The sequence below is a fragment of the Cryptomeria japonica genome, chromosome 11, assembly GCF_030272615.1.
Source record: "Cryptomeria japonica chromosome 11, Sugi_1.0, whole genome shotgun sequence".
Classification (NCBI taxonomy): domain Eukaryota; kingdom Viridiplantae; phylum Streptophyta; class Pinopsida; order Cupressales; family Cupressaceae; genus Cryptomeria; species Cryptomeria japonica.
In genome coordinates, this window is record NC_081415.1 from 170,018,562 (window position 1) to 170,035,144 (window position 16,583).

Genomic DNA, 16,583 nt, shown 5'->3' on the forward strand with positions numbered 1-16,583 from the left:
TTAATTGGCTGAATGGTCATCTAACAAATGTGGCTAGTTTTGATTAGGCAAATGCTCATCTAACCAACTAGTGAGGAGATGTGACTGAATAACTTCAAAACATATTTAACAATTTTTAGTACCAAGTTATAGGCATTTTACTCTAGTGATTGCCCGTTGACAATAAGAAGAAATACTTTTTATCATTCAACTTTAGTCTACTGATTAAGCATACTATATGCTCCAATATTACTCCGGGGTACATCCATTTGTGTCTACGATGACAAAATTAGCATGTGCTGGACCAGCATACACGCAAGCTCTTCTTGTAGATTCAACATGATGGAAATATAAAAGATACGTAAATAAAAATTTATTCTTACATGGATCTGAGGACTCCTATAAACACAGAAATTCCAAAACGGTTAAAAAAAGATGCAATAAGGATAGAAGAAAGTAGGGAAAGTGTTGGTAGAATATGCAAAAAAGTCAAAACCCTTTCAAGTGGCCAATATTTTTATCAGTTATAAGTATAACCATGGCCTCATTAGCATTTCAAACTATCCAGAAAAGAGGCGCATGGTTGCCCATTACCTCAAAGAGCTTGGTATATGTTTTACTGCTAAATTCTCCTCCCTCATTCCCCCGAAATCTGGATCTTGCCAAACCTTTTCTACCTACTCATTAATCAGGGATGAATCTAAAATGCTTTTTTGACTACCAACGAAAATCGCCCTACTTTACATTTCTAAAAACACTGCTGTGGTCTGAACCCCAAACTACAACTTTTCAAGACTTATACCTTGCCAACTGACTGCATCAACACACTCAAATTAAATTGACTAACACCCAATTATGCTTTAAGTTTGAAAGGCAATTTGCTGACTGTTTAAGCTCTTACATTTCAGAGAGCAGATCGAATAACAATTAACATCCAGGGAAGCTTAAGCCTTAACAATATGTCGATTTGGTTGAATAAAGAATAAAGAATAAGGATTCAGACTTCATCTCCAATATGAGAACTCAACAATTAACATCCAGGGAAGCTTAAGCCGTCAAAGTTTTTAAGCATCCAGTTATTCCCTCCCAAGGAAAAACGAGAAACGCAGAACGAAGGTTTTCTATGAAGAGTGCTTTCTCACTTTAATGTCTCTAATTGAACCCCAAATGCAGACAATCAATGCTTTGAGCCACAAAATCTGGTTTGATAAAGGAGAGCCAGACCTTTCCAGAAATCTGGACTAGAAAAAATATGATGGATTTTGGTAAAAAAACAATCAGTGGAAAAGAAGGAAGCGAAGAAAAAAGAATTGATCATCACTAGTACATTTTTAAAATCTGTGATATCAGCGTTTCCTGCAGTGTTCCGTGCAGACATATCATCGCCATTGCTTCTCACCAATTACAGCAACAACTCATTTACTTCACTTGTGCACAAGGAAATCGTCAGCCCATAGTTCAACAGCTATGGATGCACAAGGAGAGTGTCCTACCTCCACCAAAAAAGCTTATCTACACACCAGATATGTTGTATAAAGGTAAAGTGTTAAATATGCATAATCAATAAGGCTTGGAGTCCATGGTTCTGCAACCCAGCCGTAGCTTACTTGGGCTCTTCCATGCTATATATATATATAGACAGCTGTTGCAATGCAGCTTTTCATTTATTTTATTATAAATTTGCATAGATTTGGAAGTACAAGTCAGTTATTTCCTTTTTTATTGGGGGAATGTGGGAAGTGGAAGACAAACAGAAAGAGCAGGGGTATCACTTACTGATTGGCAGCTCAATACCATTGGGCTCATGATCATCTAACAATAGATGCGTCCACTATTGACCTCATGGGGCATAGTTAGTAGCCAGGTGATGGTATGATCAAAGTTAGTGCCGTTGCATTTTGATCTCTTAGAAAATATAATCTCCAAATTTGAGTTTAAATCTAAGTTGTTACATGACAACCGTGTTAACAGATATAATTTTGCCCTTGAGTGAAGCCTACAACACACTTTTGAAACAACTTTAGCTTTAGCAGTTTACATCAATCAATCCAAATAGTTGTTAGAAAAACATTGTATATCTCACCCTGGGCACCTTTGTTGTCTGTCTTCTTAAAATGCTAGAAGCATTGATAAATTATGTCTAGGTATATTATAATCTACCTAAGCATACTAGCTGATGATGCCACCCTAACTAGCCAATCTCAGAAGAAGGCGGTACAAGGAATGGATGCTGAGAGCCTACTGTTATGAAGACCCCACCATGCGGGGAATGCCATGAGGTAAAAATTGGACGAGCAACAAATTCAGCCAAATAACCGTATGAGAAAATAACCGTATACTTGAATACTCTTGGATAACATGAGGCAACCATCACAATGTGTACTCATTTGATCTAAGGCAAACCAAGCCACCACCAAAAGTTGCGACCATATAACAAAGTAAGAGTGTGATGATATGTAGTTTTGATGTGATATAATATATATACCAAACTATATCTTGTCGAGTTGTACTGCTTACATTATTATATCATCACAAACGCAAGTGATTAGTATAAAAATTTCATTCTGAGCAGTATATCCCACTCCCACAGTAATTACAACCCAACGTTGCAACCTGCTTACTCAAGCTTTGTTTTATGAAATAAACTCACAAGTCAAAATGCCATTGGTGAATCTGATACTGTTGTTTTATGTTTTGACATGTCAAATACACCATTTTGCAGCACCCAGTTTTAACACAACACATATTTCTCTGCAATTGAGACAGAAGTGAAACACCATCCAACAGAATGCAGTTCAGAAACAAATTCTTCCATATGACAAAAATATTGATGTCATACATAAATCTTGGCCAAATATTCAACTTACGATTTGTCAAAATCACATTTCATATTAAAGAATGAACTTGGTTAAAGATTTTACATTTATATACATATACAAGAAGGTATAAAATACAAGATTGGCTCATAAATAATCAGAAGACTTTCCACTCCTCTTTACACTGGACTCTCTTTAGACAAGATTCCCGCATATTACCAGCTTCAATCAAAATGAATGAATATACCTAGAATACATCCCTGGAAGGGGAAAGAAAGTCCAATTAAATTTCATTTTAGACTATAGTGGCAAATTCCAAGGAGTTCAGTCCAAAATGCCCAAAATGTCTCGAGAGAGATTTCGATTCCAGCATCTTAAGCAGGACCTCCTTGATAGCAAATGAATCTTCTGTTATACAACTCACTCAAACCAGCAGTGCTATTAAATATAACCCTATACAACTGTCCCTTAAACAGCTCAAATTCTTATTCTCCAATCACCTTACAGGTCGAACTCCAACTGTCTGTAAGCGAAAACGATACTGGGGTTCATCAGAGTCCTCGTCTTCTTCATCATCACTTGAGTCAATTTCAACTTTGTCCCATCGAGAATAATCCAACCCAGAGTGACCTTTAGGCTTTGGAATGGCTTCCCAACCCTTTGGGTGTGATGTAGACATCTCTTGAGATGATGAGGATGAAGAATGTAAATTTTGGGACTCTTGAGATGAAGACCCGTCAACTGAAGTGTTCTGAGTTGCAGGAATGGGAGTCTCAATTTCTTCTGCATCAGACAGAACCATCTCTTCATCTGCTTCAGGTATGGGCGCTAATGACTGTAAAAGGGAAGGCCCACCAAATCTCAGCACAGCATATGCTTGAACTGTAAGCAAGAACTAGATAATTAGACAAGAAATGAAGTAACTCACTAGCTGTGTTCTCAACCTAGCTTGTAAGTTTCGATAAGCATCAGATGATGGGTTGAGCTCAATAAGTCTGTGTACATCAAACAGTGCTGAGTGATAGTCCTTCATGGCAACCAATGTTTGTGCCCTAAGCATCAATGCACCTGAATGTTTTCCATCTAGCTCCAGCACCGCACTGCACTCTTCAGCTGCCTAAAAGTTTCAGTCCATCAGTACAACCAGGAAATGAAACCCAAAGCACTGAACTTTGCAGAAATTACACAAAGAACTATATTCTATCTCTCTAAGAAATGTAGCCAAGAGTGGCCAAATCAACTAATGTACCAATAATGGAAACACAGATATGAAATGTTGGTAGAACCTTAAACATCAGCCAAATCAAAGGATACATTACTACATGTTAGGTAAAATAAGCATTAACAAACTCACAAAATTGAAGAAAGTAACTTAAAATGTGCGATTCAGGCACTAAAAAAGAAAACTAGCATGTCTCAGCCGCAAACAAGGAGAAAATTATTGATACTCAAGTAACAATACAGCTGCCTATTTCAACTTGGTAAAAATATATTGCTATACATCCTTTCCTGACTATATTTCATTTGCTTATACCTGTTAAAGTTGTGTTGCATTTCTTGTCTAATGTGCATATGCATTATTTTAAAATTTAATATAGCTAATATTAATATACAGTCTATAACTCTACTCGCAACAATAAACATTTCTATACACATTGAGCAGCAATCTGATATCTCCCATGCTCATAATCAGTTCTTTCTAGTGTACCATAAACCCCAAAGCACTGGCAATAGCCAAAGATTAGCCATGAGTACTAACTAGTTGATTCATTATCTGTTATGGATAGATTCAAGGCTATTAAATAGTTGGCTGCTCTTTAAGTTTTACAGAGCTTAATCCAGCTAAGATAGATCACATTATTCTTCGAAAAGATTCCATTATTAGTCTGATATACTAAATGCAAACCATTAAAGCAGGTAGGACTGTTATAGAAGCTTTAAAATAAGAACAAATTAATACTATAATGGAAAAAAAAATATTCAAAGATGGTGTAACCCATCAAGCTCATCTCATCTAAGTTAAATGAATTTATCCTAAAACTATTTTTAGCTTACAAATTGTTATGATTATGTCTTTTGGAAAGCCATTCCAATGATATAGGTTGTTCATTTTCTACTTGCCACAGATCATGGTTTCACTGACTGTAAGGTAGTGAAATCAAAACTATTTGCACAGGGATACAAAAAAATCCAAAAACACGATATAAATCAATATCAATATTAAACAAAATTCTTCTGTCAATTCTAAGAAGATTTACATCTAGCCTACAGATTTCATGTCAAGTTGCTGAGAGATTTTCAGCCTATTTCCTACTAGTTACTACTACACCTTGTAACATGTTATTTCAAATTCGCCGTAGTCTGGTTTCAAAAGCAGAGACTGGAAAAGATCTTGAGAGGGATTTCTAAAAAGCTCAATTTCGATGGAGCCAGCAGAAGAAATCCAGGTCATGCAGGTGCTGGATACCTCGACAGAAATTCTTTAGATAAATTTGTAAAAAGATGGTGCTTTCTTCTTGGGCCAGGTCAAATAATGAGGTGGACATGGAGGTTTCAATGGAAGGATTGCACCTAGTGATCTATGTGGGCTGTAAGAATCTTATCACTAAGGGAGATTCCAAGTTGGGGATCAATGAGCTTGAAAAAGAAGATTTGGCTAGTTGGAAGCTATGATATTGGGTATGTTTGACACAGCCCACATACCCAGTCTAAACTGGTATGGGTCCAGGTCTTGGCACTAGTATGCTAGGCATACCCAAGGCATGTCCCAACGGGTGCTTAGGATTCCCTACTCTGACCTGTAAGGAAGGAAAGGTAGTGAATCAGCTTCCTAGATTAATCTTCAGTGTAGTAGTGTACAAAAAACTTTAAAATCACATCTAAACTACCACATAAAACATGTAGAAACACATAACACCAGTATTATGTGAAGAAAACCATTATGAGAGAAAAAAAACCCACTACAAAACCCACTTGATATATTATCAAATCAAATAGGAGATTACAACACAGTTGTAGAGCAACTTTTATAGGAGTTTCACCAACATCAAATTCTGGAGTAATTTTGGCAACATTCCCGCACCTACAAATTCATACATAAATACTACAACTCTAACACTCAATTTATAGGCAATGAACCACCTGGAAACCATTAATAGTTTTAAAAACAATATGCTAAATCAGAAAATCCACTTGGTACTAACCAACTAGAACCCCAATTCCAATGCCCACCTAAGAACATTAAACATTTTGGCTAAAAATAGTAGATGCCTCTTACTACTGTCATTATGCATCATAAGCATCCAACCAACATGGACACCCAAATTGTAACTCCAACTGCCAAAAATAGAGGTGCATTACAAGTGTAAATACCTATCATAATGCTAGTCAAGGTTCCAAAAGTAACTCCCCTCTTACAAGCTCTTACACATCATAAGAAGCTATCATAATGCTGGCATAAGATCCCACACAAATAGCATCCCAAATCTGCTTAAAATATACTTTATCCTCTTACAACATGAACAAACTGTCAACACTTTGCAAATAATCTAAGTTACCGGGTTCTTCTGTTTTAGCTCGAGTCCTGGTACAGGTACGGTTCGGGTACGGTTCAGGTATGGCCTTGGGGGCACTTTGGGCTCTTCCTGGGTGCCTGGATTCTCTGTGGGTTCTTCTATGATGGATCCATAGAGAACCTAGGCACCCAGGAAATACCAAGAGCCATAAGCATAGTTTCATAAATTAAAACCTCAGTTTCACTCTCATAACTTTGTGACAGCAGTTTTTATCAGAATATGCCAGCAAGCAAGCAATTAAATATCATTTCAGTTGCATTTGTGAGCTATACATATGAACACGGGGTTAGTAAACTTTATATCAGCATTACTGAGATTGATTTCAGTTGATTTACATTATGCATATGTAGCAGCTATATTCTTATGTTTTGTGAAATCACTTTCCTTGTGTTGTTAAAGATTTGGCATTTTATCAAATGTTTGAATAATGAAATTAAACCAGCTTCTGCATTTGACACAGCTAGTGGTAGTGGCAATCCAATTGATTGTGGTTCAAATGAAATTGAACCAAATGTTGATATTGACCTTGATGCTTCTAATGAAGAACATGAATATTAAAATCGATTATAATTTGAATTTTCATTGTGTAATGACACATTGAGACTTGAGTATTTTCATTTTTGCAAATTATGAATGAGGTATCAAAATATTTTATTTTTTGATATTTATTGACAATTATGGATTCATGAATAGCTATACACTGATACAGTTTATATTTTATAATTTTGATGTTTGAACACACACACACACACATATATATAAATTTTCATTAAGAGAGTATGCTCAACTAGAATCTTAAAAACACCACAATTTCAAGATTTCATATTACTGATCATACTACAAAAGTGATCAATGGAATATCAAAGAGCAAGCTTCTGCTGAGTTCAAATCATCCATAACCTTTTCCTTGTTATCTTCTGGCATGGCAGCTGTTGGACCTTTCTTAGAGTAGAAGTTTGCAAGTACTCTAATTGCACTTACAAATGCTGTATATGAATCCTCAGACACCACAGATTTCTGACCCGTCCAATTCCCATTAAATCCTTGATCGCTTCTTTTGCAGAATCCGCTGTTCTTCTAAACTTGGCTGTCCTTGACATCTTCCTTCAACAACTCCCACAAATTCTTCACCAATTCTCTCGCACTTTTCAAATAGCTCTTGCAAAGAACTCTTCCAGACTTGGTCTTCTCGTTGGGGTTGAACAGATAATAATCCTCTCACCAAACCCTCATCATTGTCATTATCACTCTTCTTCTCAGCAGAAGCATTTTCCTTCCCTTCTTCGGCATGAAGAAAATTTAATGGAAGAAGTAAGCCTCCCAGAGTAGTGCCCACAAAAATTAACAAGCGCCTCTTCTGTTTTAAAGAATAGCAGGGAAGAGTACAAATTCGACCTGAAAATTGAAGTGTCCCTGCTACTGAGATAAGGGTTGATTTTCCCTGAATGAGGTTGCGGGTTCGGGCTCTGCCACAGCCTTGTAGCATAGTGAGAGCTTTAAGTTTGTCATTGTCCCTTATCTGTAACCAAAGGTTTTCCTGTTTATTCGAAATTATATGTATGTGTGTGTGTGTGTGTGTGTGTGCATGTGTTTGTGTGTTTGTGTGTGAATGCGTGTGTGTGTGTGTGCCTGTGTGTGCGTGCGTGTGTATAGACGTACCCGTCTTTTTTTTGCTGCACCTACGAATCCATACCTGAACCAGTAACTTAGCAAATAATGCCACCTCGAATTTCCACACCCCATTTCCATGTGAGCCTAATTTAAATAATATAAAATATAATAAAATACAAGAAAACGCTAAATAATTAAAATAATATATCTAGGAAATTTGCAAGGTTGAGACAATTTAATTCCCAACATTATCCAAACATTCTTGCCACAAAAGTACTGATTGTAACTTAGAAACACAAATTAGCAAACAATGAAGAATTTGGAAAAAAATACCCTAAAATTGAAAATAAATCCTAACTAATTCAACCTAAACATAAAATGGCATACAAGAATGAAACACTCAGTCCTACCTATTGTTCTGAATTGCCAAAACTCAATATTGCTATTGCCCAAGGTTATTGTTTTTTTCACTGTTAAAGGATTGTGAAAAAGTGTTGCATGGGTGCTACAAGGATCAAATAGCTTGTATCGAGGATATTCATCATTCTAAGTTTTTTGAAAGTTTATTTCCAAGCTTCTTAAGTTTTTTTTTAAAGCTTTTATAGTTGTTTTCCAAAGTTTTATTTATTTTTAACATGTTATAGGGTGGTTACATTGTTGCTGTGTTTCATAGTTATTTTTTTTATATGTTAACATACATTAGAGTTACTTCTCTTTTTGATTTTCCTGATATTTGTTTATTTTGAAACAGGGAGGTATAGGTATAGTTTACAATAGCTGCTAGTTCTAGTTCAATCGAAGAAGGGATGGATAGGCCAACAAATTTAACCAAGCATCACCTCTGTGGTGACATGTCAAGATGACAGCGCAACTTGCTAGAGGCAAGGTTATCTTTGATGTTGTAGTCAGTTCCATAATATGTATAAGAGAACATATAGTTGAGTGAAAGCTCACCTATCTAATATTGCTTGTTGTGTTGGGCGGAACTAAAATGGATTGCCCAAGGAGCAAATTCTCTCTTATATTAGTGAGCAAGAAGTAGTGAATTGTGCAACCAAGATGGCATGAACAAGATCCTATCCGTTGGCTAAAGAATCACACAAGCCACTTATAAAGCTATCTTGCACTACTCCAATTGTGGCTGCCATACATTTTTTCATTGCAACATTATCTTCCCAAAAAGATGAAAGCCACATTCTTTCCTGCAAAAGAACAGCTTGAGATGCATGCCTATTAGAAAAGCCATTTACAATTGCGGCAAGAAGCATTGCAAATGAGCACATTGTGTGTTGCATTTATGCCAATTGGCATCAATTTGACCTCATGAGATCACCATGTTGGCAGTAAAGTATTGATGGAAATTAGTTAAACATTTAAATGTTATACAAGTGCTAGGTATGAAAAGTTCTACACCTCATTAGCAAAGTAAAAAGATTGTGTAAACACATCATTGTAGCCAATCAAGGATTCATGGGCCAAAACAAAAGTGTCCATCATTTCTAATGGACGGAAAGATTGTAAAAATAGGACCCCCATTAAGGGTCATTGCAATATGACCTAAAGGGCTAATATTTTTAAGGTAGTTGATCGTGAAGCGCAAGTGAAGGATGCAAACTTCATTGCCAACATTATGGAGTCAATTAAGATGGTGGGGTCTCAACACATTGTCTAAATCATAACGAATAATGTTAAAAATTGTAAGGCAATGGGATAATTGGTGAAGAAAAGTTGCATACACATATTTTGGACAGCATGTGTTATTAAGTCACTCAAATTGGTGATGTAGAAGCTTGGCATACAAATCTAATGGATCAAAGAATACTACACCAAGATTGAGGAGATCCAAATATTTGTGGCAAATCACCATGTCACAAATCATCATCAAGTCCTCTAACTTGGAGTTGTTGAATGTAAATTTATGAAATTTCAATATTTATTTTTATTTACTTTTAAGTGCTATAAATTTTCAATTTTATCATCTATTTTTTTTTCATTTACCCATATTAAGTTGAGACTTGATTCACATCACACAATCATCTTCAGGTGCAAAGAATCATTGTTGAATAATGGAATAAGATGACCACACCCTTGCATCTCCTACCAATTTCTTTAACCCTCAAATATTACAACACGGATACTTTTTTGGTCCAAGACGTTGGCGTCATATAGAGAGGTTAAAATTAGTAATGGAAATAAGGCAACATGCACTAGGCTCTTCCCATATCCAAATGTAGAGGACACTGTTGTAGGTGAATTTAGCAATTGTATAGCTTCAATGAGTCACCACTTGAGCTATTTGAGACGAGTACAAGGAGGACACTCATACATGGTGACACCTCAATAGCCAAGGCTCTATTTACCTACAACCTCTTGCAATCAATGTTCCATCACAAGTATACATTTTTTATTTTTAAATTTCTTAATTTTCTTTGCCAGCCATATGTAATATTTTTTAATTGCAAATGTTAAATTGACTGTCTACAATCTCAATAGGTTGTGAGATCTTCAGCTGAGTGGAACTAAAATACAACTCCTTTCCTTCACTCAATTAAGTACAACTAGTTGGCTGCAAATGAGGCAAAGGATTTGGTCTATGTGCATTCCAACTTGCATCCACAATCACATAAGCAACTCCAGTACGAGGAGGTGATGAGGAATTGGAATGAGCACCTAAATGCACACACATATATGCTTTTGGTGCACAACTTTCTACAATGTCTTTGGAGGATGAGGAGCCTTCTGCACAAGACTTGCATAGTGCAGCTAGAAGGAGTGGCATTGGGGCTGCTTGTGGTTCAAATGAACCAAGTGATGATATTGATGCTCTCGATAGAGAGCAATAGGAAGAGTATTGACTAAAATTTTGTATTGATTTGGCATTTGAGAGTGAATTATAAATTATCTTTATCACTAGCAGCTATGTTTTCAATTTGGTATATGTTTCTTGCAAATTATGGATATGTATAGTACAACCAAACCCTGTAAAATTGAGCCCAGGGAAAAAAATCAGCATATCGTTGAACCTAAACCAGAAAACCAACGACATAGGGTGGAAGATAAGTGGTAGGCCCATAAACTATGTGAGAAATTTGAATCAATATTTTTGTCTATCATTTCAAAGGCTCTCATAGACCTATAGACCTCCTAGTTAATGTAGGCGTGGAACAATTCATTTATTGGCAATGATGAGCAATCAGTGGAAGAAAGGAGTACTTTGATCCACCTTGTTCCAATTGAGCAGCCCCCATCGATAGGTTTATAGGGGTTGGGCCCCTACATATTGTATGTTCCCCATGGATTCAATATTGGGGGTTTCACCTTAAGATATTTTGGTAAGGTGGCAAAGATGTTTGGAGTGTCCTGAGGGATAGAAATGTTTACAGCCTACTAGGTAATGATTTGTGTAATGTCCCCTTTTGTAAATGCCCTAGTTTTTACCCTAAAACCACAATTCCAAGTAAAACAAGAAATGGAATAGAGTTCGTGATATCATTTACCAATCTAAATGGTTGAACAAGATAGATCTTGGTTGAGACCCTGCAAACATGTAAGGTAATCATTGAAACATAATCCATAAAATAGATCTTTCCTACTAGAAACATTATGTTAATCAAAAGCATAGATCTTTCCTACTAGGATTAGGAACATTAACTTTAAGATATATCTAATTCATTAATGGGGTTCAATCATAGAGGAGTTAGGGTAAGGAGGCATGATTGGGTGCTTGAAACGGCCCTCTTCCTTAGGCCCACGAGCAGATATACTATCCCTCTTGGCCTCATGTGGCTTTCCAATCCATATGAGGTGGTGTACCTAGTGAGAAATCCTATAGTCGTTCTTTCTCATATTATAGGGTGCCCAAAGCAATCCTCTACCCTAGGCCCAAGAGCTGATATACCATCCCTTTTGGCCTCATGTGGCCTTTCGCCATCCATATGAGGGGGTGTACCTACTGAGAAATATTATAGTAGTCCTCCCTCTTCTTGCCACCCTTATTCTCCTCCATATGATTGGGGTTCCTTAATTCAATAGTCAACTGTAGTAAAGGTTTGGAGGAAACTACAATATGGTGTCCATAACATCCTTCCCTTCTAAGCCCAAGGGCGGGGCACTCCATGCACCTAGGTGACCTCATGGGACTATCAATCTTCCACCATGAGGCGGTGTGATTAGAAGAGGACCTCATAATGGTTTCCCCTCCTTGTATTTCCTCACTAACCTTCTCATGATTGGTTGCAGCAATTTAGATATTCCTCATTATTGCCTATATTCAATATGTGAGGAATTATGCATACTATTTTATCCATATCACATATATACAGTAGATATAATTGATGCCTGGTCATTGCTGCAGATTATCACGTAGTAAGTTCATAGTAATGTCACCTAGACTGCATAATATCCTATAATAAGCATAATCATTATCTTCTTTGAAGTATGATTACATATCACATATGTTATTTTGTATCTATTATAGGTTTATTACTATTTGAAGAGTTATCCATTAAACACTGATATGCTGCATACCACAATTGAATAGTAATGCTACAACCTGCTACAACCTGCCATAAATAAGGAATTTCTGATCTGATCTCTATCGGGCTGATTGCATATATATACATAGGGAGTCAATCTGATGCTGATTGATCTACCTTCCTCCCTTTATCTTCTTTTTCTCCTATCTGATGCCTCCTCCTTCTTTGCCTCTCCAACGTCCTTCCCTATATATGACCATTCAGTACTGGTCACGACCCTTCATAAATCCAAACTCTTCATAAACTGCTGTCTTTAATCATAATCTTTATTTTATTTTCAAACTAATCGTTCGTCCCTTTTTTTCTTGCGATTATATTAATCTTTGATCAAGATTGTTTGCTATAGATAATGATTGCTGTTCATTATGTCTACAAGAAAATCATGAAGTCTTATACTAAGACAATTTTTGCCAGAGCTTCTATATTCTTTTTATGGCAGAGCATGACAATTTGCAACAAGTGCAATTGGTGTTTTACTATGGTAAAGATGCTATGTTTTAATTACTTTCTTTAGTTCCCCTTAGCTTTCATGTGTAGGGAAACCCTTAATTTTTCAGTGAACTTACTCCTTATTTCATTTCCATTCATCCTATTTTCAATTGTAGTATAATAAGTATAAATTGAGGGAATGACAAAGGGAGGCTCAATGCAAATGAAGTGAGGATTTGTAGAATGCTTTCTACGAGGGTGTGATCTCTAAAGGTTGCCTCAAAAATACCTTTGTCTACCCAATTGTGGGAATTCTGAAATTCATCAAATGCATTCCTAGACCAGAGGGAGCTAGTAAACCTAGGGAGTTTAGATTGCACACAACTATTGCCACAAAATTAGAAGAGAAACCTTTCATGAAGGTTGCAAATAGACCCAATTATTCATGATTGTATTTTGCATGTTCTCCTAAGTCCTAAATGAAGAGATTAGCCTTGCTATTGAGGATGCTAATATGAAGGCGGCAATAGGAGAGAAGGAAGCAATGAGTGGAATGCAAAAAGATCTATTAGTGTTGCAATAGAAAACTTTAATGGTTTACATACAAAAAGAGGTGCTAGCAAAGTATAACAAGAACCTAATTTTGTATATTAGGGGTGTGTTGTGACGTTTTCACACATCGCCCCATTGCAAATGGGGACCCTTGCTTTTTTGCTTTTTAGGGTTTGTTTTTTTTTGGTCTTTTAGGGTTTTGTTAGTTGGCTTTTGCATTTTTGAGTGTTGTCGGGGAGATCAATAGGATAGCAAGTCCTGCTGGAGTGAAGTCTTGATCCTGAAATTTGGCTAAGTCTGGAATGTCCTGAAATTTGGCTAAGTCTAAAGTCCTGATCCTGAAATTTGGCTAAGTCTGGAATGTCCTGATCCTGAAATTTGACTAAGTCTGGAAACTGAAAAACCTCCAAAAACTAGATTTTGCAATATAACTCCTGGAGGTCTGAAACCACTCTCAAACATCCTGAAAGTATATATGGAATATAACTTAAAGTATAAGGAAATGTCTCTTATACTTAAATGTTATATTCCATAAAAATTATCCTGATAGAGAGTTCAAAAAGTCAAATTTCGCTCCTGTCTTTCACTGAGGATCCAGAGCGAAAAGCGCTCCTGTCCTTCTCCAAGGGTCCAAGGCGAATCACTCCTGTCCCTCACCAAGGGTCCAGAGCGAAAAGGCTTAGTGGAGTCATTCCTGACCTTGTTTGGACAAATTGAGACATCAAAGACACAATGAAGGACGAAATGAGCATGATAGAGCATCCAGACTTGATTAAGGACGAAGAAATGATGGAGTATTTGTCTAGAAAGGTAAATTCGCTCCTGTCCCTCACCAAGGGACCAGAGCGATTTTATTCATATACACATTTTTAGACCTTGTTTGGACTCGAACTTTTATTCATGGCGTGTAAAGAGATGATATTTTCCTCAGCGAAGGAAATTTGAAGTGAAAAGTAAAAAGATTTGGCCCTGAGAGCAAAAATCGCTCCTGTCCCTCACTGAAGGACCGGAGCTTGAATTCCAATTTCGCATCATCCTTGCAAGATTTAAGTGGTTTCCTGATTTGAGGAGGTCAAGGGAAGTATGTTTTGCCCGTTGAATATAACTTAAGTACGCCACAATGAAGAAAATTGGCCTAAGTAACAAAATCGCTCCTGTCCCTCTCCAAGGGACCAAGGTGATTGGCTAGGGCGCTCCTGTCCCTCTCCAAGGGACCAGAGCGATTTTCCCTCAAGACAAGTTTTTGGCAAAAGGAAAGCAAGTTTCGTGTTTGAGGTGGATGGAGGAAGACACAATCGATCCGTTGAAGATAATTTTCGAAGCTAGCAAAGGACGAATTGGCTTGTAATTGCAAAAGTGCTCCCGTCCCTCACTGAAGGACCGGAGCTTGAATTTCAAATTTGCACTGTTCTTGCAGGATCAAGCCAATTTTATGATTTGAAGAGACCAAGGAAAACATGATTTATCCATTGAATATAATTTGGAAGGCTAACAAAGGACGGATAAGCTTGGATTTGCAAAATAGCTCTTGTCCCTCACCAAGGGACCAGGGCGAAAATGGTTCTAAGGAGCATTCATTCCAAAAATTGGATAGATCGAACTCAAAGTTACGAATGAGAATCCCATTTTGGACGTCCAGGAAGAGATTTTGAACGTGAAAAAACAAGAAGTGTGAGGTCTAGAATGAGATCGCTCCTGTCCCTCACCAAGGGACCAGAGCGATCTTGTTAATAGCCATTATTTTTCATGATTGGGCGCCAAATATCCTTCAAATTACATTAAATGCCAGATTCGATAAAACCTTGAAATATTTTTGGCATTTAATAAAAGCGCATGGTATTTAATAATTAATTTTGAGCCTAAAAATCGAATTTTTTTAATTATGAAGGCATTTAAAATTAATTATTATTAAATTAAAAAATAAAATGGGAGCGCTTGGGGTATTATGTAATGTTTTTTATCAAGTCGGCCTCTCCTTTTATTTAATTTTTATTTATCTTTTGGCCTATTTTTCAAGTCGGCCTATGGGAAATGAAAGGATGAGCGCCCATATAAGAGAGGTGTGTTGAGCGATTTTAATCCATCATTCATTCATTCACACAAGTGCGATTTGGAGAAGAACAACAAGGTGCGAAATCTAGCTTGTGTGGAGCGAATTTCTACCAAGTGTGGAGACTAAGGAAGGCGAAATTCATCTTGAAGGCTATTGGAGAGGCGTATTTCTTGCTAGATTGGAGGATAAATTCCAGATGTTTTGAAGGTATTAGAAGGCGAATTTCCAGACTTTTGAAGAGGAAGGTGGAGTCCTTTTCCAAGCTAAAGGAGGTGCATTTTATCCAAGGGAGAGCTTTGATCTACACTTTGCCTAGCCAAAATTCATCTATTTTTTAGAGTTAATTCTCAAGAAGAGGTATGGCAAAATCATCTTGACACCCTTATTCAAGGTTTGATTTTTTAAGCATTTTTTTGGAAAAATCTAAGTATTGCGTAGTTAATTAGGAAATGATAATTCAAAGATTTATCATAAGGTTTCCTAATTAAAGTCTTGAATCTTCCTTTTAAAGTTTAATTTTTAGATTTCAAGATATATTACTAATTTTGAAATGTTGTGTAGGTATCAAGATGGCGACTCCAAGCTCAAAAGATCTACAAGTCGGAAGACTCGCCTCAAGGAAAATCAAGCCAGATCAAAGACGATCAAGCAAGGACAAGGACAACCTTCTTCAATCCAGCCTAGCATCAACAAGGACGACCTTCTTCGATCCAGCCTAGCATCGACAAGGACGGCCTTCTTTGGACTAACGTCATCAAGGGCGACTTCTCCAATCCAGTATTCCAAGGCGAGGTACATCAATCATCCTGCAAATCAAGGACACAAGAAGTTAGAACAAGGGTTCGTTGAAGAAGCAGATAGTACCAGATGAATTAATTAAAGCTAGCTTCTCAACAACATCAAGTTGAATATTTACCAAGCTACAAGTGTCAGACGAGGTGGCATCCTAGTCATCACTTCTCCAGTCAGTGTGGTCCACCTCAGCATGTCCAGATTCAATGTACCTAACTCATGGAAGGTGGCACAAACTCCG

General features: G+C 36.9%; 1 protein-coding gene across 1 annotated transcript in view; it reads right to left on the reverse strand.

Annotated features, from left to right (window-relative positions):
• Window positions 1–2,848: 2,848 nt before the first annotated feature.
• The window catches only part of LOC131036951 (uncharacterized), a 44,384-nt gene continuing 30,649 nt past the window's right edge, over window positions 2,849–16,583 (reverse strand). The window contains exons 2-3 of the mRNA XM_057968979.2: window positions 3,724–3,912; window positions 2,849–3,630 (exon numbers count right to left, since the gene is read on the reverse strand). Of these exons, the coding sequence (XP_057824962.1) occupies window positions 3,292–3,630; window positions 3,724–3,912 (528 nt within the window). The 3' untranslated portion in view covers window positions 2,849–3,291. The remainder of the gene's footprint in view (window positions 3,631–3,723; window positions 3,913–16,583) is intronic.